At 43.2% G+C, this 23,688-nt stretch overlaps 5 protein-coding genes across 5 annotated transcripts; all 5 read right to left on the bottom strand.

Annotated features, from left to right (window-relative positions):
• Positions 1 to 4,019: 4,019 nt before the first annotated feature.
• On the bottom strand, positions 4,020 to 5,272 carry LOC121194130 (trace amine-associated receptor 13c-like). The gene is made up of 2 exons (XM_041056772.1): positions 5,100 to 5,272; positions 4,020 to 4,830 (listed from the first exon to the last, which is right to left on the bottom strand). Exons 1-2 carry the CDS (start codon positions 5,270 to 5,272, stop codon positions 4,020 to 4,022), a joined length of 984 nt encoding a protein of 327 aa, XP_040912706.1.
• A 2,428-nt stretch (positions 5,273 to 7,700) lies between these two features.
• LOC121194131 (trace amine-associated receptor 13c-like) lies at positions 7,701 to 8,953 on the bottom strand. The gene is made up of 2 exons (XM_041056773.1): positions 8,781 to 8,953; positions 7,701 to 8,511 (listed from the first exon to the last, which is right to left on the bottom strand). Exons 1-2 carry the CDS (start codon positions 8,951 to 8,953, stop codon positions 7,701 to 7,703), a joined length of 984 nt encoding a protein of 327 aa, XP_040912707.1.
• A 3,174-nt stretch (positions 8,954 to 12,127) lies between these two features.
• LOC121194126 (trace amine-associated receptor 13c-like) lies at positions 12,128 to 13,412 on the bottom strand. The gene is made up of 2 exons (XM_041056769.1): positions 13,240 to 13,412; positions 12,128 to 12,941 (listed from the first exon to the last, which is right to left on the bottom strand). The coding sequence occupies exons 1-2, from the start codon at positions 13,410 to 13,412 to the stop codon at positions 12,128 to 12,130; spliced, it is 987 nt and encodes a 328-aa protein (XP_040912703.1).
• Positions 13,413 to 18,021: 4,609 nt separating this feature from the next.
• On the bottom strand, positions 18,022 to 19,276 carry LOC121194128 (trace amine-associated receptor 13c-like). The gene is made up of 2 exons (XM_041056771.1): positions 19,104 to 19,276; positions 18,022 to 18,832 (listed from the first exon to the last, which is right to left on the bottom strand). The coding sequence occupies exons 1-2, from the start codon at positions 19,274 to 19,276 to the stop codon at positions 18,022 to 18,024; spliced, it is 984 nt and encodes a 327-aa protein (XP_040912705.1).
• A 1,857-nt stretch (positions 19,277 to 21,133) lies between these two features.
• On the bottom strand, positions 21,134 to 22,372 carry LOC121194125 (trace amine-associated receptor 13c-like). The gene is made up of 2 exons (XM_041056767.1): positions 22,200 to 22,372; positions 21,134 to 21,950 (listed from the first exon to the last, which is right to left on the bottom strand). Exons 1-2 carry the CDS (start codon positions 22,370 to 22,372, stop codon positions 21,134 to 21,136), a joined length of 990 nt encoding a protein of 329 aa, XP_040912701.1.
• Between the last annotated feature and the right edge of the window lie 1,316 nt (positions 22,373 to 23,688).

The following is a 23,688-nucleotide window of genomic DNA, read 5'->3' as shown; positions in this document are numbered from 1 at the left end:
GTGCTGCCTTCCTGCCTTTGTTCTTTGTTTTTGACCCCAGCCATGTTGTGTGGGTCCTAACTTACATCAAACACTCTCACTATGGCATCAAATACAACATCAGTGTTAATAAAAGTGCTCTACATTACAAGTTTGGAGTCACTTTGGCCTAATCACAAGGTTTAGATCAAAAATACTGAAAAAAAAAGTTCATTAAAATGTAAATGGAAAAAATCTTAACATGCATTTCAACTGAAGACGCTCTCTCTTTGTCTTTGCTTAAAACTAACTAAACAGTGCCAACAAGGCTCCAAGGCCCACTGTGCCCTGTGGCCTCCGCACTGAGGGAGGAGGGTTTGTCTGACCCAGGTTCAGTCAGGGTGTACGGAGGAATCCTGAAGTTCCTGTAGCCCAGCAGGGGCGGTTCATAATTGGTGTGTCCCGCTGATTTTAATGTGCTGGCTACCATTCACACTTCAAAGCCTTCACCCTGTTTGAAAGTACAGGAGGGAGAGAGGAAAACGAGGCTCTCGCTTTGATTAAACACAAACACGAGGATGATTTACTGAGGAGAGCAGGTTCACTGATGGCTGATCTAAAACACAGCGTTCACCGTCACTCCTACACTCACTGCAATATCACAAGAGTACTGCACGTAATACTTCAATGGCACAACCAAATACACAGCTGTACTTTCTACAGTTAACTATGCAACTATAATGGAGCAGTAAAATAATCACAGTAATACATGAATGAGTGTGAATCACAGGAGGGAGAGACAAGGTCAGGGACGACTTCCCCGAGAGAAACGTCAGCTCTCATTTGAGGGTGAGATGGAGTGTGTGTGAGTGTGTGTGAGTGTGTGTGAGTGTGTGTGAGTGTGTGTGAGTGTGTGTGCGCGTGCGTGTGTGTGTTGATCCTCAGCCAAACCATCAGTCTGACACATTGTGGCCCCTCCTTCGTCTCTTCTCCTGAAATGAAAACGATGTCCTGAGTTAACAAACATGTTTGGTCTTGCAGTTTTGGTTTTTTTTTTTGGAGGGGGACTCGTTAAAAGCGAGGGCCGCTGCTGTTGCGATGTGTGATTTTGCAGGCCTGTGAATATGTAGCATTCATTTGTTCATCTTGCAGAGTTACAGGAAGCTTCATGTAAGATTTCATAAAGAAGTCGACACTGAATCATCAGTAAAATGTTCTGCGTCCACACACTTTTGGCCAGATAAGAGACGTAAGACTGCAGCTCATCTGCTCATTAGCTGTGACAGGTGTGCATCTTGGACTCTGACAGGTGGACAAAGGAAGGTCAAACTGTTCTGCAGCGGAGGAGACGATTGAAGTCCAGAACGCTGATGTGTATGTTTATCAGAGCTAAAATCAGAGGTCAACAACAACAAACAAACATTGTTTTGTTTATGATTCTGTATTATTTCAATACTTTGGCCCTGTTTGACTCACCTGATGGTTTTATCAACAGAACTTTAGTTACAAGTGCAAACAAAATTTACATTTTATAGCAGGTAACACAAGACAACAACTTCTGCACATGGCAGACATTTTTTCCCTTTTTATTCATGTGTCTTGGACGGATCAGAGAACTGTCCAGTGTCAAAAACTCCAAGTGTAAATACATCCAAGAAGCATTCAACACACAGTTATCTTTTCCAGGGACCTCTGATGTGCAGTACGCTGTGTGTGGAAAGGTTTACACTGAAGTTTTCAAACAGACTGAGATAAATGACCAAACTGTAGCTTGAAGAGTTTGTGTCACATCCTGTGCTTCTCACTCACACAGCTGGAAGGAATGCATGACAAACCCCTCTGTAATCCTGTAGCGACTGTGGCGATTCTGTGGCGACTGAATAGCCAGTGGCGGTTTTTGGCACAGACAAACCGGGCAAACACCTGGGGCGGCATCACATGGGGGCGGCACAACCACCAAACCACCAGAAATCATCTGCACCTCTTTTTCCAAAAGTTAGTGTGAACTTCAGATGAAAGACTTGAGTTATGAGATTTGGCTGCTGAACTGCGACACACTGAAGGAACTCAGCTGTGTAACACAAAAGAAGAAAAACACACACACAATATAATCGATAACAAAAACAAAAAATCATTTTAGGTTCGATTTTTCTTAATTCTGCAACACTGGTTTATACTTCTGACTTTACTGTGAACATCAGTGCAAGAGAGTAACAACAATAAGTAACAACAAGAAGAGGAGCTGAAGGAGCTGGGCCTGTGTGAGAGAGGACACGGTGTCCTGCAGCCTCCTCCTGAGAGTTTTCCTGAGGGTTAAAGTGGATTTTACAACAAGACGCTCTGGAAACATTTTAGTTTTCATGCAGTGATAATATGGCAGAATCCACCAGTTTAACCAGTCCATGAGAGAGGAAGCTGCTGAGTCTCCTGCCCGTTAAACAGTCGGACGCTCCGGTCGGTGGCAGGCGTCACACATGCAGACGGAGGAATGTACAACAGCTCCAGACACGTCGAGTTAAACACAACCACACAGGCTGGAGAGGCGTGTGTTTGTGTACCTGTGTACAGTGTGTTGCACATGCTTTGGGTATTGTCTGAACTGTAAGTAGTGTTCTGTTTTTTTTTTTGTTTCCTTTTAACCATAAACCAAATGACCCAGTGTGTGTGTGTGTGTGTGTGTGTGTGTGTGTGCGCGTGTGTGCGTGTGTGTGTGTGTGTGTGTGTGTGTTAGGAGGACATCTTAAAAATCTGCCAACACATTTCCTTTTCCTGTCCAAACGAATGCACAACAAAAGTAAAAATCTAGAAAATGTCCACTGACTTTTTTAGGACATTCTCTAAAACAGTTTTGTCTCAAACAGAAATCCTGCAGATGCATCTTCTGTTTTAACAGATCAACCTGGAGGTTGGTTCCACTCAGAGCTTCCGTAGCATCTCCAGAATTTTTTTTTTATCTGGTTTTTGATAATATTAGAATAAAAAAACAACCTTTTAATGTATGTCTACACACGAAAGACAACAAGATGACAAGATAGTTTAAAACACAGGCCTCAGTTTTTTTCCTGCGTAACCAGAAATGGAAATCTAGGAAGAGAACCCGCAGCTCTAATGTTCTGAGGAAAACCATGCACAGTTCAGTTACCGTGCTTCATCACACTCTGTCTCTGGTTTATTAGCTTCTGTTTGTCTCAGGCCAAAAAACCTGATGAAGTGTGTCCACACACTCCGTCCTGTCAGTCAGCAAACACCAGGCTGCTGCTGCTTCCAAGCTTGTTCAGACTTGAGGTAAATGCACAGCAGAGCTGGGCGTGTGCCTCAAAGTCCAGATGACACAGTCAGACAGGAGGCACCACGTCCCAGCACTGACAGAAAAGCAGAGAGTAAACAAACACATGGAAATGTGAAGTGTGGTGTGTGTTATTGTATGTGCACTGTGCAGACAGAGAAATGAAGACCTCTAGTGGCACAGAGGGTTGAGACTTGCCGTGATCTTTATTTACAGAACCTGGAAAAGGTTTTTGTCTCTACTTTCAGGACAAAGTATGAACAGAATCTCACAGAAACACGAGAAGCAAACGTTTTAATTAGCAACTCTTGAGACGTGGTAAAACTTTCCCACAAACTGAACGTTGTCATCTGAGCTGTTTTATTTCATCTCTGTCGTGGAAAACTTAAGCCAACAGCTCCATCACTTGGCAAATCAGTGTCTCTACAAGACACAGAGATGACATGAGGATTCATTTTCAGAAATTTGTTCATGAGTAACAGCAGATAATCGTGCAGATAATGCAGCTCAACGATCCTCCCAGATCCACTGAAAGATGAAACACTATTCTACAGACATTCAGCAAAGTTACCACAATTTATTCCACTCACTTTCAGCCCTATGTGAATGTAGTTTTATTTATTGTCATGTTTTAATTTTCTTTGTCTTTTTCTTTGTGTTTTCATGAGTCACAGACGGGTTAGACTTTAAAAGGAGACTCAGCAACAAGATATATTTCTTATACTGAGACTTCCACTTCCATAATTCAGCAAATAACTTTGTGTTGGTGTCACCTCTACAGTACGTTGGCCTCACGGGAACCAGGCTGCAGGATCTGAAGAGTCACAATGAGTTTAATACCTTTTCTGAACCAGGGGTAAAACAAGGCGTAGATCAATGGGTTTACAAAGGAGTTAAAATAGAAGAGATAGAGCACAAAGGATGCAGATGAGCTATTGAGTAAGTCGTCCCCTGCAAGAGAAACACAGTAAAATGGACAGAAACACATTAGAAACACAGCTACAAGAACACCAAGCGTCCTGGCTGCTTTCAGCTCCGATTTCTTTGCTGTTGGAGTCTCTGAATGCTGGAGTGTGACGGCTGTAATGTGAGAGCGCATGGCACGAGCCTGAGACACAGCCACCATGAATACACTCATGTACAGAAATGTAATGACTGTAATGGGAACAAAAAAGGTCAAAACAAGGTCAACAGTTCCTGTAATATAATCAGTGACAATCACACATTCACCATAACAGAAATGATGTCTGTCTGGATGAGTCAGGTCGTCCTTTACAAAGACACTGCTGTAGAAAACAGAGCAGAGCCAACACACACAGAGTTTAACTCTTCTCTCAGTGACTCTGCTGGTGTAATGCAGAGGGTCACAAATAGCCAAATAACGGTCGATGGATATGAGCACCATGTCTCCCACTGAGGCCGAGGTAATGATGAAGGACACATACTTTTTCAGAGAACACATCAGATCACCAAGAAACCAACAGGCTGTTTCACGGAGGATTTCTCCCGGCATCAGCAGGAGGCCCACGAGAAAGTCTGAGACAGCCAGAGAGAGGAGGAGGATGTTAGTGGGTGTGTGGAGCTGCCTGGAGGGAAAAGAAATACATCATTAAACCAACAAGGCCTCATATCAAAATGACAAATTAAAGCCAAACTATTAAAAACTCTGATCTGCCACATCTGTAGATACCACATGGTTACTATTAAAACTGCAATGCAGCACTGTGAGCAAGGTACAATATAAGTCTAGTGCCAAGATGCAACAAGTTCAACGACCATTCTCCTTGTACATCTACAGAAACTGTTCGGTTTTCCAAGTAAAAAAAATGTAGGTTCAGCTGAGAGGTTTGTCTGCCTGAAGTGGGAGATTGAGATGATGACGAGCAGGTTGAGAGCTACAGTGAGCACAGAGACGGAGGACAGCAGAACGTTCAGGAGCACAGCTTCAGACCCGGGAGGCGCCGGCTTCCTGCAGGAGGCGTTGAGGAGTTCTGGAAAGCAGAGCTCTGCTCCACCCTCGACCTCCATCTTCAGAAATCTGCAGCTTTGACAGCTTTCCCAACAAACAGGGTCATTTAACTGCTTTACCTCTCTCACATTTTCTTCATTTATCCCCTCCTCATTCTCTCAGCATCTCCTGCACTCTAATGTCCCTCCTTCTTTGATCTACACATCCCATCATCTTCATCACTGTCCCTGAAAATCTGCCTCTCTCACTGCCTCTCTCTATCTCTCTCCTGTCTCCCCTCAGTTTATTCTTTACCCTTGTGCAGAGAAGCAGGTGACAAATTAAAGGAAAAACCAACATGAAGTGTCTTAGTAAGGTGCTGGGCCAGCATGAGCCGCCGGAACAGCTTCAGTGCAGTGCAGTCTCTGGACTCTACTGGAGGGATGAACAGCATTCTTCTAAAACATATTCCCACATTTGGTGTTTGGATGATGGTGGTGGAGAGAACTGTCAAACATGTTGGTCCAAAATGTCCCATTGTGTTCAACTGGGTTGAGGTGTGGTCACTGAGAAGGCCAGAGCCTGTGATTCACAGCATTTTCATACTCATCAAACCATTCAGTGACCCCTCGTGCTCTGTGGATGGGGACATAGTCATCCTGGAGGAGACCCCCCTCCCATCAGGATAGAAATGGTTCATCATGGGATAAAGGTGATCGCTCAGAACAACTTTGCATTGATGCGGAGTGACCCTTTCTTCTAAGGGGACAAGTGGACCCAAAGCATGCTAGCACAATGCCCCCACAGCAGAACAGAGATGGGGTTGGATAAGTGTCTTTGACAGGTGTTATTTGCAACAGCTCCAACCGGTTTAGTAAACGTAGCAGGTTTTCTGTTCAGAATGGATGTTTTCTGGTCCCCAAGCGGCCACATTATGTGGATCCACACTCCAAAGCAGTCTGAGACGAGAGTCCAACCAAAAACACAAATGCAGAGCCCCTGGAGAAAAGAGAGGATCCCGAATAGAAGAGCAAGCAGAAACCTGCAGGGACTTAGCTGAGCCTCGGCCAGCGTTGCCAAAGCACATGCCAGTTTAAGCCAGCATCCACAACAAAGACCAAGACATCCAAGTCTTCAAAAACACCCAGTACAGACCTTTTGCAATCAACAGAGAATCTTCAGGAAAAACTAGTATGAACCTACACCACAAAATATACACTGGCTGGAAGTCAGCATCTCTAAATATGCGTTTTTCAATTTTCAGGGGTAGTTTGAACTGAATTTAGGTTAAAACACTAAGATGTGTTGTCAAGGTGTCGCTCAGAGAGGCCAAGCTGACGGTCAGCAATCAACTAATCAGGGAAATATCACTGACTTGCTGCACGTGATCAGACTTCAACTCAGAAATGTACTCAGGGGCTTCACTAGCAACCTGAACTAGTTGAGAACACAGATGGAGGTAAGAATGCACTGACAATACTAGAATCCAAGGACCACAGAAACCAGAACCATCCATCCATATTCTGCATCTGATCTTTGGCCAGATCACAATGGCAGGAGGACATTATAAATAGAAGACAACCTCCAAAGGAAGGTGTCAAGGAAGTGTCCTTCTTAGATGTCCAATCCACTTGGACAGGTTCCTTTTGACATAAAGGAGCAGTGGCTTCCAAGCTCCCACCACATGTCTGAGCTCCTTACGCAGTAACTAAGGTTGAGCCCACCCAGCCCTTGGAAGAAACTAATTTCAGCCACTAGTATCTGTGATCTCACTCTTTCAGTGATTAATCAAAGCTCATGACGTAGGTGAGGGCTGCACCGTAGACTGTTACATCCAGAGTTTGGCTTCCTCTTCACCACAACTGTCCAGTAATACTCTATGAGGCACAGTATCTCTGAATGCACCTCCTCACATATTACATGGTATATTTGTCATGTTTATACACATTTACATGTTTTGACCTATGTTTTGATGAATGCAGTACATTTATGAATTATGTTTAAAAGAAGCACAACAACTGAAAAGTTCAGATTTTATTGGATGTTAAGAAAGTGGGTTAAAGGTTCAGCTGTTTGCTGACCCTGAACTCTGTGACTCCTCCTACAGCTCCATGTCAGAAAAGGAGAACAAGGAAAGTCCTGAACTAATATTTGTCATGTGACAACATGAACCAGGGACGACGGAGACGCTGGCTGATGTTTGTGTGATTTGAAAACAGTTTAAATTGGGAAATAATAAATGAGAGTTAAAAATGCAGCTGAGCCAAACAAATGAATGCTGTAACTGAGATGTGGAGCAAAAACAATAAAAACTCTGTGACTGATCAATGGGATCATTTCTGTGTGACTTTGTTAAATGTCATAAAGCACTGAGCACAGCGGCTGTGTCTGTCTGGTTTTTGTTCACATACAATTTATGAATTATTCTTTAACTTCCTGCATTTGTCAATTCACTCACTGAAAAACATGAACGTGTTCATTTCTCTGAACATAGAGCAGGTGTCACCTCTACAGTACGTTGGCCTCACGGGAACCAGGCTGCAGGATCTGAAGAGTCACAACCAGTTTAACACCTTTTTTAAACCAGGGATAGAACAAGGCGTAGATCACAGGGTTTAAACAGGAGTTAAAATAGAAAAGATAGAGCACAAAAGATCCAGATGAGCTATTGAGTAAGTCGTCAACTGCAAGAGAAACACAGTAATATGGACAGAAACACATTAGAAACACAGCTACAAGAACACCAAGAGTCCTGGCTGCTTTCAGCTCTGATTTCTTTGCTGTCTCTGAACGCTGGAGTGTGACGGCTGTAATGTGAGAGCGCATGGCACGAGCCTGAGACACAGCCACCATGAATACACTCATGTACAGAAATATAATGACTGTAATGGGAAGAATAAAGGTCAAAACGAGGTCAACAACTCCTGCAATATGATCAACGATAATCACACATTCACCATAACAGAAATGATGTCTGTCTGGATGAGTCAGGTCGTCCTTTACAAAGACACTGCTGTAGAAAACAGAGCAGAGCCAACACACACACACACAGAGTTTAACTCTTCTCTCAGTGACTCTGCTGGTGTAATGCAGAGGGTCACAAATAGCCAAATAACGGTCGACAGATATGAGCACCATGTCTCCCACTGAGGCCGAGGTAATGATGAAGGACATGTAATTATACAGAGAACACATCAGATCACCAAGAAACCAACAGGCTGTTTCACGGAGGATTTCTCCCGGCATCAGCAGGAGGCCCACGAGAAAGTCTGAGACAGCCAGAGAGAGGAGGAGGATGTTAGTGGGTGTGTGGAGCTGCCTGGAGGGAAAAGAAATACATCATTAAACCAACAAGGCCTCATATCAAAATGACAAATTAAAGCCAAACTATTAAAAACTCTGATCTGCCACATCTGTAGATACCACATGGTTACTATTAAAACTACAATGCAGCACTGTGAGCAAGGTACAATATAAGTCTAGTGCCAAGATGCAACAAGTTCAACGGCCATTCTCCTTGTACATCTACAGAAACTGTTCGGTTTTCCAAGTAAAAAAAATGTAGGTTCAGCTGAGAGGTTTGTCTGCCTGAAGTGGGAGATTGAGATGATGACGAGCAGGTTGAGAGCTACAGTGAGCACAGAGACGGAGGACAGCAGAATGTTCAGGAGCACAGCTTCAGACCCGGGAGGCGCCGGCTTCCTGCAGGAGGCGTTGAGGAGTTCTGGAAAGCAGAGCTCTGCTCCACCCTCGACCTCCATCTTCAGAAATCTGCAGCTTTGACAGCTTTCCCAACAAACAGGGTCATTTAACTGCTTTACCTCTCTCACATTTTCTTCATTTATCCCCTCCTCTCTCTCTCTCTCTCAGATTCTCCTGTACTCTCATGTCCCTCCTCCTTTGCTCTGCACATGTTTGCTGAGGCCTGATTCATCACCACCAGTGTCCTCCAGGTTGTTGCCACAACAGAAACTGGTAACTTCTGACCACAACTTGCCTTATGCTCGCTTTAATAATTGAAATTTCACCTGACATTTGAACTCTTTCAGTGCTTACACTTACACCTACCCTGACTTTAAACCTGGGTCTCAGTCGATATATGTATGTCCGAGCTACCAGTGCACGAGTTGTGGAATCTTGTTCATGATCTTGGAGCAAAGTCTCACCTGTGGTGGTCAACAGGAAGTCATAGAACTGCAGCTGGTTACTCTGGTTACACAACATGGTGAAGAGAAATGATTAAAATGTCAGAAAGTTGTTTTTCTACAGCGGCTGTTTAAATTATTTACTGTTGAACACACCGCAACAGCATTCCTAACACTAGCTGCTCCGGTCCTCTATCTGTATCAGCAGCGACCAGAAATCGGCAATTAAGTCATAAGCTAGCGACAAAATATGCTAATACATGCTAATTAGCGCAAACATCCAGGTAAAATAGTGAGAAATTTACTCACCAAAAAAACTGCTACACAGACTCCTTCGACGGTCGGTTAGTACAGTCCACACTACAACAAGCCATACTGTCACAAAACCTATCCGAACATTGGCAAACAAACACGGACACTGCAGCCCCTGTCAACCGCTGGAGGTAGCCGGAGGCCTCTGGATGTAGCCGCCTAGCCCAGCCGATGCTTTAGCAAAGAGCTAACTGCCAGTGCCTGTCTATGGAGCTGTCACTCAACGTAACCACGCCCTAATTTATGTAAGAATTTTAAGCCTAAATAACACTAACCTCCCGCAGTGTTCACGAAGGTGGAAACCGGGAACTGCAGCTTTGTGAACGCGAAAGTGATCTTCACTGCTGAAACCTACAACTCCCCTCTTGATTATAATGGAATTGATCTGTGATCTGTGGAGCGATCCTGATTTGATAATCTGGGATTGATTGCTCCTGTGTCCACCCACATACCTGTGTCATGACTAGCCCCTTAGGGGGCTGTTTTCTGAAAACTTTCATGTTTTGAACCCCTTTGTGGGCTCTGGGACTCTTGTCTAGATTGTTTAGTTAGTAGTTCCTGTTTTATTTTGAAGTCATTGCCCTTGTGTATCTTGTCTTGTTTTACTTCCTGTCTTTGTCTTGTTTCCCGCCTTTGGGATTGTCTGCCCCGCCCTAATTGGTTTCACCTGTTTCCCTTTGCCTTGTGTATTTAAGTCTCGTTGTTTCCCTGTGTTCCTGTTAGTTCGTTTTTTGTCTCATGCCAAGTTTCATGTCGTGTCCCATGTTTTGTCTCATGTTTTGTCTTTTGCTTCATTTTGGATCTCTTGTCTTCATAATACCCCAGGTCACGTTTTGTATTAATTTGTTACGCTGCTTCTTGTTTAGCCTTTTCTCCTCGTTAAGAGTGATTTTGTGTTCAGGTTTTGTAGTTTTTGTTCTCGTGCCTTTTTTCCCCTTCATGGATGATTCTTGTTACTTTGTCCAGTCGGTTTGCCTTCCTCCTTCATAAGTAATTTTCTGTTGATACTTTGTTAGAATAAATTATTATTATTTTGGACTAGGTCTGAGGGGTTGTGCATTTGCCTCCATGTCGTGACAACCTGGGGAAATCGCGGTATTTTCGTTATTGCATTAAATCTGCTGCTGAGGATAAAGCATTGTATTTCTCCCGTTTAGGTAGGCAGTGACTCTGACACTCAGTAAATGAAACGATAATGTTTTATTAACTTACCGAGAGCGTTTAGAGAATGTTTGGGGAATAATCTGGGAAGTTAGAGGTGTGTGTGCGTGCTCGTGCGTGCGTGTGCGTGTGTACACCTGCGTGGCCGCCATGGAAAACACCATAGCTGCTAAGCAGTGTAGCCGCATTTTGTGTTAGCTGTGGATTCACATGTGCACATATGTTAAGTATAGTTTGTTTCTTTTCTGTTGTGATGTGCATATTGTTATACGGTTGTAAAAACTCATTGCACTAAAGCTGCCGCTGACACCAGCACCAGCCAATCACAGCAGACTGACCACGCTCCAAGTTAAGACAGTTTAAGATGCACACACACACAGCACTGATTCCTTTCTCACAGTGTGGCAGCACAGCAGCACTGTGGCTGATGCAGATCCTATCTGTCTAGAATAGAATATAGAATGGTTACACAATTTTAATAATTTAATTATTTTATTTATTTTGCTGTTGTTGAAAAGTCAAATCATATTACTTTCTGAATGTTTATTATTATATTTCAAATGTCAGTGTAAAACAAGTGGAATTTAGTGAAAACATTGAGTATGATCCAGTTTCTAATAAAAAAAATCTTCATTCTGTCATTTTACCTTGTGATACTTCAACAAACTGCATGTTCTAAGGTTTCTGTGGAGAATCAGCAGTGATATACTGATTAACTCTGCAGTTTAACTTCATGGTGCTTTTGACTGAAGGGGACAGTATAAATATAACTATGTCCCTTGAGCTGAAAGGGAACAGGGTTTTTTTGTACGGAGTTTTATCTGAAACACAACAGCTAGTGATTTTCTTTACGTGTTTACGTGACATGTGCAGCTGATCAGGGGCTTGTCTTTCTCTGTGAAACAGGAGCTGAGCAGGTCAGTTATCTTCTTGTTTGCAACAAAATGGACAGAGATCAAAGATGATGCCCGGGACAAATAAAGAGATATAAACCTTAAATCTTTAGTAGCTCTTGTTTTCTTCTGGATATCACAAGAAATTATTTCCTAGAAGGAAAAAACCTCTAAAAATGTCTAAAATATGTGAATTTAAAGCTTAAATGAAACTGGATTATTTCCTGGAAACAGTTTATGGTGCTTAGGACTTTTATAAAATGCAGCAGCATCAGAGAGAAAGTGAGTGAAAGCTGAATGTGAGCCACAGGCCCTTCAACTGTTGTTCATACACAATTCACACCTAAAGACAGAAAACTTAATAATTCGCTCACTGAACAACATGAACACACTGAATTCTCTGAACATAGAGCAGGTGTCATCTCTACAGTACGTTGGCCTCACGGGAACCAGGCTGCAGGATCTGAAGAGTCACAATGAGTTTAACTGCTTTTCTAAACCAGGGGTAAAACAAGGCGTAGATGACAGGGTTCACACAGGAGTTAAAGTACAGCAGATACAGCACATGGTACACTGGTGAATTGTTGAAAAAATTGTCCCCTGCAAGAGAAACACCGTAGTACGGGCAGAAACACATCAGAAACACAGCTACAAGAACACCGAGAGTCCTGGCTGCTTTCAGCTCTGATTTCTTTGTTGTTAGAGCCACTGAGGGCTGGAGTGTGACGGCTGTAACGTGAGAGCGCATGGCACGAGCCTGAGACACAGCCACCATGAATACAATCATGTACAGAATTATGATGACAGAAATGGGAAGAATAAAGGTCAAAACAAGGTCAATAAACTTTGTAATATATCCAAGGAGAATGACACATTCTCCGTAGCATGACTGACTTTGTGGTTGAGTAGGGTCAACCTCTGAAAAGAGAATGGTGTAGAGACTAGAACAGAACCAGCACACACACACACAGAGTTTGACTCTTGTCACAGTGACTCTGGTGGTGTAATGCAGAGGGTCACAAATAGCCACGTAACGGTCGACAGATATGAGCACCACATGTCCTACTGAAGAAGAGGTAATGATCAAGGGCACATAATGATAGAGAGAACACAGCAGATCACCAAAAATCCAGCAGGTTGTTGAAAGGAAGATTTCCACCGGCATCAGCAGGAGGCCCACGAGAAAGTCTGAGACAGCCAGAGAGAGGAGGAGGATGTTAGTGGGTGTGTGGAGCTGCCTGGAGGGAAAAGAAATACATCGTTAAACCAACGATAAGACAGTTTCATGTTAGTGCCCTCCAAAACAATTCAATCATTCTGAAAACACCTTGTATGAGATTTTATCTGATCTGCCACACCAGCTGTTCAGTGTGGTTAAATGTAAGCAGTTCAAATGATTTCCCTAAGGTCACAGCTCAAAGGAGATGGTCCGGTGTGCAACATTACTCAGTACTACCTCAATTCTTCTTTTAAATCTCAGTGTTCAGATTTCTAAAACCTAGAAATTTTAGGTTCTGCTGAGAAATTCATCTCTGCCTGAAGTGGGAGATTGAGATGATGACGAGCAGGTTGAGAGCTACAGTGAGCACAGAGACGGAGGACAGCAGAATGTTCAGGAGCACAGCTTCAGACCCGGGAGGTGTCGGCTTCCTGCAGGAGGCGTTGAGGAGTTCTGGAAAGCAGAGCTCTGCTCCACCCTCGACTTCCATCTTCAGAGAGAGGAGGAGAAGCTGCAGCTCTGGCTGCTCTCTGTCTGAAGCTCTCTGCCATCCTACACATTTATCTGTCTCTGTCAGTCCCCTCACTGCTCACTCCCTCTCTCTTAGTCTCCCTGATGATGACTGATGCAACACACCTTCATCATCTTCATCACTTTGTCTCCAGCCCACTGTTACTGTCTTTCCTACCCCAACACTGTCATGTTCCATCCTTGTTTCCTTTCCTGTTTCATGTATCTGGCTCTTAAGCACCTGATCAGGTGCAGTGAGAAGAATCAGATTAATTCAGCTTATGAAAGAGCTGGTGTGTTGCACAGTCAGGGTGTTACACTAACTAACTGTTCAGCTGTTCTACTGAGGTGCACGCCACCAGTTTTACACATGAAGCTCCGTTTACCCGCCACATGGAACTGTACTAAGTCTTCATAGTGGAACTATGTGATTGTTCTTGAAAAGGAAATCAGTCTGATCCACCATGAAGAGGAGAGTTCCAGTGAGGCAGGATCCCCAAGAAGGTATGAGCAAGGATCCAAGAGGCCAGACCAAGTACAAGTCTTTAACCGGACCAACACACTGTCAGCGAATGGACGCCGCAGCAAGTGTTTTCTTTGGTGACCACAGATTTTGTGTCCCCAGCCTTCCACAGGAAGCAGGAGGGATTTGTCCAGAGGTGGACATTAAAGACTCTGGACCATGCCTGAGCCAGATGTTCACACCCAAGCCAGGTCTATCCTGCAGCTTTCCCCACTTCCTGATTCAGTCTAGGGTCTAGCACACCCATGAACTACACTGTCTGTGAATGTTCTCATTCATCCAGGTCATAGTTCTCTCTTTGAAAATTTAATCGAAGGCAACTGGCAACAAACAAATGTCCAGTTGCCTTCGATTCAATTTTCAAAGAGAGGACATGAACTACACTGTGCTCAAACAGGATGTTCATGACCAGCCCAGTAACAAATAACCAGTAATTCCAGTAAGAAAGCACCACTCTGATTCTGATCAGACAGGCCAGCCCTCCCAGTCTCCCACATCCAAGTTTCCCCATCATTGTCCAGAGTTATGGGGAACACAGACAGTGTCCTACTAATGACCCCACAGAGACACTTGAAAAAGGCCAGACAGTCTGATCTGCTGTTGAGTGCGTGTGCACAAACAACAGTTTGTTTCCTGTACATGTGTGGTGGGTGGACGTGAGCCTAATCATATCTGTAATGCTTCAGCTTACACTCCAGCTCTGGCTCCTTTATGTGTGACAGACCTGACCGAGTTCTGTCACACATTAAAACGAGGATAAGCAGTGTCTTTCTACAGGGGTTGTTGGGTTGAGGGAGGCATTGGAGCTTGTGGTGTTAGAGCTCCATGACCTGCTGCTGCTGAAGCAGATGGAAGGAGCTTCAGCAGGAGGAAGCAGGAGGCTGCTGCTGCTGTCGTAAACAACACGGTCTGCGCTCCTAATAATAAACAGACAAACTTAACAATAACAACATAAACAAGCTTCTCCGACTGTCTGGATCAGAGCTGCAGTGTAGTGCCTCCCAGTCAAACTTCAAACCACCAACACTGCAGGGTGTCGGCTGAAGCAGCACCTTTAAGCTGTGAGTCTGTTGGTGTGTATCTGTGCACACAAAAGCAATTTTTATTTTTCTACAAAAGGTTTTATTTGACAACAGAGGAGCAAAGTGTGTGAAACAGGGATGATCACGACACGTGTCCAGTTTATTATCATTATATCTTATCACTGTGCAGATAATTACCATGTTATCTGAAATTTAACCAAGAGAATGTGTTCCTCTGGGAGTTTAACACAAATTCAAACACAATCTGCTGTTTCACTTCTTGTGAAAAGAGTTTCGTGGTGAATATGAGTGTGAGTGTAAACGAATAACTGTTTTAAAAGGAAGCTGAAAGGGAACGCTGCCTTTCTGTACCGACAGCTTTATCTAACATGTTGCTTCACCTGACAGGCAGGTGCGTACAAACAGCAGCAGAAATACAAAGCTTCAGCTTCAGCAGCTCCTTTCTGTGTTTAATCAAAATGTTTCCTGTCACAAAGAAAAAGGGATTCTGGGAGAAAAAAAGACGCTAATATGTGAATATAACACGTGAATTTAAAGCTTACATAAAACTGCTTTATTGCCCAGAAACAGTGAACGGTGCTTACGACTCCTTCATATAACCAAACAGCATCATAGAGGAAAATACACAACAGCTGTAGAATGAAACCATCACAAACTCTTCCATCTAAAAGCTGAATGTGCAGCACAGGCCTTTTACACTGAAAAGCAGAAAAGAACATTTTCACTTTCTGGATTTTCTGAATAATTCACTCACTGAACATGAACGTATTCAGGTGTCACCTCTACAGTACGTTGGCCTCACAGGAACCAGGCTGCAGGATCTGAAGGGTCACAATGAGTTTAACACCTTTTCTGAACCAGGGGTAAAACAAGGCATAAATTACAGGGTTGAGACAGGGGTTGAAACAGAAAAGACAGAGCACAAAGTCTTCCGTTAAAGTACTGAATAAATGTTCCCGCTTCCCGTTCCCGTTCCCGTTCCCGTTCCTCCCGCCCCCAGGTGCCACTGGACACTGAGATCCTCCCTCCCCTTCCAAACACGTCACACAGCCATCTTCATTTTCCTACGTGCTTATTTTAGATTATTTCAACAAACATGTTTTCTGTCCCTTTGAATGGATAAATGAATGAATGCTTTATTGTCACTGTGTGTCAGTACGATGACATTAGATGTACCTCGTTTAAGCAGTGCAAAAGATTTCAGATTTCCATTCACTCAGCCATCAATATCCACAATCATACAGCCATAAGAGCAATAAGTAAAATGTGATTTAAAAATATAAAAATACTATGTGGTTTAAAATACAAATCACTGCACATAATTCGAAATTAGCAGCATTTACAGTTCAGGTATCCCAGGGGGAAAAGCTGGACCAATTTTGTGGACATCTGATTATGTTCAGTTCATGGATTGTTCCCGTCATCTAAAGGACCACAGCCTGGACATTGTCCATTGTCCTTGACAGTGCTGGAATCTGTGAGAATAATGTGTGTGTGTTAGCTACCAGTCTAAAGTCTCACCTGTGGTGGTCAACAGGAAGTCATAGAACCGCAGCTGGTTCCTCTGGTTACACAACATGGTGAAGATTCTACAGCGGCTGTTTCTAACTGCTGTAACTTGGATTATAATGGAATTGATCTGTGATCTGTGGAGCGATCCTGATCTGATAATCTGGGATCGATTGCTCCTGTCTCCACCCACATACCCGAGGAAATCGCTGTATTGTCCTCATTGCATTAAAACTGCTGCTGAGGACGAAGCATCGTATTTCTCCTGTTTAGGTAGGCAGTGACTCTGACAGTGTTTTATTAACTCTCAGAATGCATCTGCTCACACATTACATGGTATATTTGTCATGTTTACACATATATACACACAGTGCTTAAATTTATAAGACCACCTGTTATAAAAACCACTGAAACTAATTTTTCTGTTCAGGAATGCAAGTAAATCACTATAATTTGACATCTTAAGAAATAATAAGGTGCTTTACCTTTTTTTTTTTTGAAAACTGTAAATCTGAAAATTCATAGATAAAAAATAACAGTTATATTTTAGCATTAAAAATATCAGTTAAAGAGCTTCTACATACTGGTGTATTAACCATCACAGAAACATAAAAAATGATTTGGGGAATTAATTTAGGGCGGCTGTGGCATAAACCTTACTTTGGGTGGTGGTCCAATAAATTTGTTAAGCACTGTATGTTTATACATGTTCTGACCTATGTTTGAATGAATGTAGTACATTTATGAATTATGTTTAAAAGGTTGAATGAAGCACAGCAACTGAAAAGCTCAGATTTTATTGGATGTTAAGAAAGTGGGTTAAAGGTTCAGCTGTTTGCTGACCCTGATTTGAAAACAGTTTAAATTGGGAAATAATAAATGAGAGTTAAAAATGCAGCTGAGCCAAACAAATGAACGCTGTAACTGAGGTGTGGAGCAAAAACAATAAAAACTCTGTGACTGATCAATGGGATCATTTCTGTGTGACTTTGTTAAATGTCATAAAGCACTGAGCACAGCAGCTGTGTCACAGCTTCGTGTGCAAATGTCCTTCTACTGTCTGGTTTTGTTCACATACTTCACAGAAAAACGTTTCCTGGGAGAGTGAAATGTGTAGAACATGTTGATTATCCCACAGGTCAGTTCACAGATTACATGAAACTGAGTGTTTGTCATGGTGCTTATGACTCTCAGCAGTGGCAAATGGAAATGAAATCCTTCAGCACAAACATAAGGTCTGACAGTCAGCGAGTGTTCGAAGAGATCCACGTTTTATTAATAATGCAGTAATAACTGTATAGTATTTGTTATAGTTTAATATTTGATTTAACATATCATTCATGCAACTTATTTATAGGATTACGACTAGAAGAGCAGCTGAAAATATATAGAATATAATATGTTTTTCTTCACATACAATTTATGCATCATCCTTTAACTTCCTGCATTTGTCAATTCACTCACTGAAAAACATGAACGTTATCATTTCTCTGAACATAGAGCAGGTGTCACCTCTACAGTACGTTGGCCTCACAGGAACCAGGCTGCAGGATCTGAAGAGTCACAACCAGTTTAATACCTTTTTTAAACCAGGGATAGAACAAGGCGTAGATCACAGGGTTTAAACAGGAGTTAAAATAGAAGAGATAGAGCACAAAAGATCCAGATGAGCTAAAGAGTAAGTCGTCCCCTGCAAGAGAAACACAGTAATATGGACAGAAACATATTAGAAACACAGCTACAAGAACACCAAGAGTCCTGGCTGCTTTCAGCTCTGATTTCTTTGCTGTCTCTGAACGCTGGAGTGTGACGGCTGTAATGTGAGAGCGCATGGCACGAGCCTGAGACACAGCCACCATGAATACACTCATGTACAGAAATATAATGACAGTAATGGGAAGAATAAAGGTCAAAACGAGGTCAACAACTCCTGCAATATGATCAACGATAATCACACATTCACCATAACAGAAATGATGTCTGTCTGGATGAGTCAGGTCGTCCTTTACAAAGAGACTGTTATAGAAAACAGAGCAGAGCCAACACACACACACACAGAGTTTAACTCTTCTCTCAGTGACTCTGCTGGTGTAATGCAGAGGGTCACAAATAGCCAAATAACGGTCGATGGATATGAGCACCATGTCTCCCACTGAGGCCGAGGTAATGATGAAGGACATGTAATTATACAGAGAACACATCAGATCACCAAGAAACCAACAGCCCGTTTTTAGGAACATTTCCACCGGCATCAGCAGGAGGCCCACGAGAAAGTCTGAGACAGCCAGAGAGAGGAGGAGGATGTTAGTGGGTGTGTGGAGCTGCCTGGAGGGAAAAGAGAAAAACATAATTCATTCAACAAGTCCACATGTCGAAATGACAAGACAGTTTTATATTAGAGCCTGTTTGTGCCAGTTAAAATATCAACTGTTAAAATAACTTCTTCAATTTCTCAAAGAAACGACAGAATATCATTGGCAGGAGATGGTCCGGTGTGCAACATTACTCAGTACTACCTCAATTCTTCTTTTAAATCTCAGTGTTCAGATTTCTAAAACCTAGAAATTTTAGTTTAAGCTGCGAAATTCATCTTTGCCTGAAGTGGGAGATTGAGATGATGACGAGCAGGTTGAGAGCTACAGTGAGCACAGAGACGGAGGACAGCAGAACGTTCAGGAGCACAGCTTCAGACCCAGGAGGTGTCGGCTTCCTGCAGGAGGCGTTGAGGAGTTCTGGAAAGCAGAGCTCTGCTCCACCCTCGACTTCCATCTTCAGAGAGAGGAGGAGAAGCTGCAGCTCTGGCTGCTCTCTGTCTGAAGCTCTCTGCCATCCTACACATTTATCTGTCTCTGTCAGTCCCCTCACTGCTCACTCCCTCTGTCTTAGTCTCCCTTGGGACTGATGAGAAACACCTTCGTCATCATCACGCTCTCTCCATCTACCTGTTGGAGTGGGTGACTTTTCAGATGAAGGTGGTGTTAAAAGGTTTGCGTTGCTGTGCCGTTTTGTAGGGCTTGTTAGAAAGGTACTGAGGACAGCAACTTAACTGGGAACAGTCCAGTTGTACTAGCACGAACCAGCCACCACTGACTGCATGATAAGTTAACGGTTTATAAGATGCACACACTTACCACTGATTCCTGTCTCACAACTGACTGGGGGACAAAATGGGGCGACAACACAGCAGCACTGTGGCTAATGCAGATTGTGTAAACATTATTCGTGCTTACATGCAAACTTTTTTCAGTCTGATTAAAAATCATTCAAATGGAAGGCATTAGCTGTTTTCATGGGATGGGATTTATTATGGTCTGGTGTTTACATGACAACACGTTTCAGAAGGAACAGCTGCGTGACGTGAGCAGACGTGATGTCATGCATTCATCCTCCTCAATGGTTCGAGCTGCCTTCACACAGAAATCTGTCATCTGTTCAGTCGCCTTCGTTAAACACAGGCCGTTCCAACGCTACGCTCTTCTCTGTTTTCGTGTTCTTGCAAATTTGTGAAAAGTCAGTTACAATCAAAGTACAGTTCCACTTCAAAGTCTGCATCAAGCACAGATCAAATATACAGATAAATCACATTTGCACGTTTGCAGGCAGTGTTGCCAGACCCTTCAACAACTTTTTTCAAAAAAACACCGAGCAACAAATCGAGCAACTTTTAGGACAAACCTTAGCTTCTTTCCATAAAACAGCGCTGCCAGTATTGCCCCGCGAACATGAGGCCTGGCTTACCCTCTGCAGGTACACCTCTCTATGTGTCCCATTCATGTGACCACATGACGGCTGGCATAGACATGAGTGGCTTTCTACTGTCCTCTCAGCAAGGTGATAATGCTCATTTAGATCACTTATCACTCACTGTGATTCCTCCTACAGCTCAGTGTCTACACTGAGTATTTGTCATGTGACGACATGAACCAGGGACGACAGAGACGCTGGCTGATGTTTGTGTGATTTGAAAACAGTTTAAATTGGGAAATAATAAATGAGAGTTAAAAATGCAGCTGAGCCAAACAAATGAACGCTGTAACTGAGGTGTGGAGCAAAAACAATAAAAACTCTGTGACTGATCAATGGGATCATTTCTGTGTGACTTTGTTAAATGTCATAAAGCACTGAGCACAGCAGCTGTGTCACAGCTTCGTGTGCAAATGTCCTTCTACTGTCTGGTTTTGTTCACATACTTCACAGAAAAACGTTTCCTGGGAGAGTGAAATGTGTAGAACATGTTGATTATCCCACAGGTCAGTTCACAGATTACATGAAACTGGGTGTTTGTCATGGTGCTTATGACTCTCAGCAGTGGCAAATGGAAATGAAATCCTTCAGCACAAACATAAGGTCTGACAGTCAGCGAGTGTTCGAAGAGATCCACATTTTATTAATAATGCAGTAATAACTGTATAGTATTTGTTATAGTTTAATATTTGATTTAACATATCATTCATGCAACTTATTTATAGGATTACGACTAGAAGAGCAGCTGAAAATATATAGAATATAATATGTTTTTCTCCACATACAATTTATGCATCATCCTTTAACTTCCTGCATTTGTCAATTCACTCACTGAAAAACATGAACGTGTTCATTTCTCTGAACATAGAGCAGGTGTCACCTCTACAGTACGTTGGCCTCACGGGAACCAGGCTGCAGGATCTGAAGAGTCACAACCAGTTTAACAGCTTTTCTGAACCAGGGATAGAACAAGGCGTAGATCAAGGGGTTCAGACAGGGGTTAAAACAGAACAGATAGATTAAAAAAGACCCTGACGGAGAAGTGATCGAGGTTTCCACTGAAAAAGAAGTATAGTAAACTGGGCTGAAACATATTAGAAACACAACTACAAGAACACCGAGAGTCCTGGCTGCTTTCAGCTCAGATTTCTTTGGTAGTACAGCCACTGAACGCCGGAGGGTGACGGCTGTAACGTGAGAGCGCATGGCACGAGCCTGAGACACAGCCACCATGAATACTCTCATGTACAGAATTATAATGACAGAAATGGGAAGAATAAAGGTCAAAACGAGGTCAACAGTTCCAGAAATATAACCAACAAGAATCTCACATTCTCCGTGGCAGGAATTTAACCTGTTTGGCTGGTACAGGTCATCCTTCAAAAACAGATTACTGTAGAGCGCAGAATAAACCCAGCACAGAAAAATGCTGAGTTTCATTCTCCTGACAGTGATTCTGCTGGTGTAATGCATGGGGTCACAAATAGCCACATAGCGGTCGACTGATATGAGCACCATGTCTCCTACTGAGGCAGTGACAGCGATGGTGGATATGCACTTATACAGAGAACAGAGGAAATCACCAAGAAACCAGCAGGATGTGTTTCGGAGGATTTCACCAGGCAAGAACACGAGGCCCACGAGGAAGTCTGAGACCGACAGAGAGAGGAGGAGGAGGTTGGTGGGGACGTGAAGTTGTCTGAGGGGACACAAAAAGCATCATTAAACATGACTCAGCAGTCAAGGAAAACAAAGCAGTACAAGTAATATTATTATGTGCAGTGGAAGGCATGAATGGATCGATTAGCAATATATTAGCAATACATTTGTCACATCTTTAGCTTTAATGTGCAGAATCAAGGCAAAACACAATGAGTCTAATTTCCTAAGGTGTGAGCAGTTTCTTCTTCAGATACATTTGTAAAACAGAACGTAAGATCATCTCTGCCTGAAGTGAGAGACTGAGACGATGACGAGCAGGTTGAGAGCTACAGTGAGCACAGACACAGACGACAGGACAATTTGAAGGAGCACAACTTTGGACCAAGGAGGCGTCGGCTTCCTGCAGGAGGCGTTGAGGAGTTCTGGAAAGCAGAGCTCTGCTCCACCCTGGGCCTCCATCTACAGAGAGAGGAGGAGAAGCTGCAGCTCTGGCTGCTCTCTGTCTGAAGCTCTCTGCCATCCTACATTTATATGTCTCGTCCCCTTCATCGCTCACACCTTTTCTCATGGACTCTCTCTCTCACTTCCTACCTCACCTACCCTGTCTTCTTTCCTTTGGCCTACATTCCTCCCCCCTCTTCTCCTTCACTCACTCCCACTGTGTGCTTTCTTCTCTCCCTCCTCTTGTGTTCTCCCTCCATTTTTCATCTACTCATCAAACTGATTGAATTACAGTTTGCTAACTGAAAAATAATAAAATGGATAACTTTATTTATCTGGTTCCTCAAAGCTCTTTGGTCGATGTTGGTCAATCTGTGATCGTCAACAGGTCAAAGGTGAATGGGTTGTGATGTGTGTCTCGCTCGTGTCTCGCTCGTGTCTCAGACCTGGTTTGGATTGACACACTTGATAAAACTGAATCATATTTGTTCCATCAGATGGGCCAGTGACAGATGTGAAAAATACCAATACTACTAACTTTAGTTTACTTTAATCCTGTCTGGATTGGCCTGAATACCCTGCACCCAAACATTCAAGATGGAATTTTAACTAATACATGTGATCACAAGTTCTTTCAAGGATCCACCCTCAGGCTCCTGTATGAAGCTGGAAGATCAGAACATACATGAGCAGAGGGAGGATTAGGACAGTGCAGGTAGTGTGACTGAAGCTCCTCCGTCTGTGCCCCAACAATCAACCCTCTTTCAAAGTCACTTACATCTTTTCCTCATCTTGAAGGTTCACATAGAAAATGCTGCGTGAACCTGATGGCCACAATACACAGGTGAACTTCAGGTGTGCAGTACATGCTTCAGCCTCCATGTGACTCATGTTTTCCTTTATTCATCCATTCATCATGTTCTCTCAGTACTAACTCAGCCGTGGCCCTTCCAACCTTTCCTCTGTCATCCTGCACACACCTGCCCCTCATCATCCAATTAACCCCTTAGTACGTAAGCTGTACCTGCTAACCTGCCTTTTACCTTTGCCACATTATCTGTTATTGGGCCAGGTTATAGCCTGGCCCAGGTTACAGCAGGTTTCGTGCAAATGTTAAGTTTCCTATACGGATGACGATCATGAGCTCTGAGTTGTGACCAAAAGAATAAAAAGCAGGTTCTCACTGCAGATGTTCTGGGTCTGGCCTTAGGGACCAGGTGAGGCGCTCAAACATAAAGAGGTACATCAGGCATCAAACATCTGTGAATGTACAAACAGCTGTTGTACCTGTAGATCTCATGTCATGAGGTCATGTGGCTCAGGCCCAGGTCTTG

The sequence above is a fragment of the Toxotes jaculatrix genome, chromosome 15, assembly GCF_017976425.1.
Source record: "Toxotes jaculatrix isolate fToxJac2 chromosome 15, fToxJac2.pri, whole genome shotgun sequence".
NCBI lineage: Eukaryota > Metazoa > Chordata > Actinopteri > Toxotidae > Toxotes > Toxotes jaculatrix.
The sequence above is the reverse complement of the archived record's forward strand: the minus strand, read 5'-3'. Positions and strand labels throughout refer to the sequence as shown.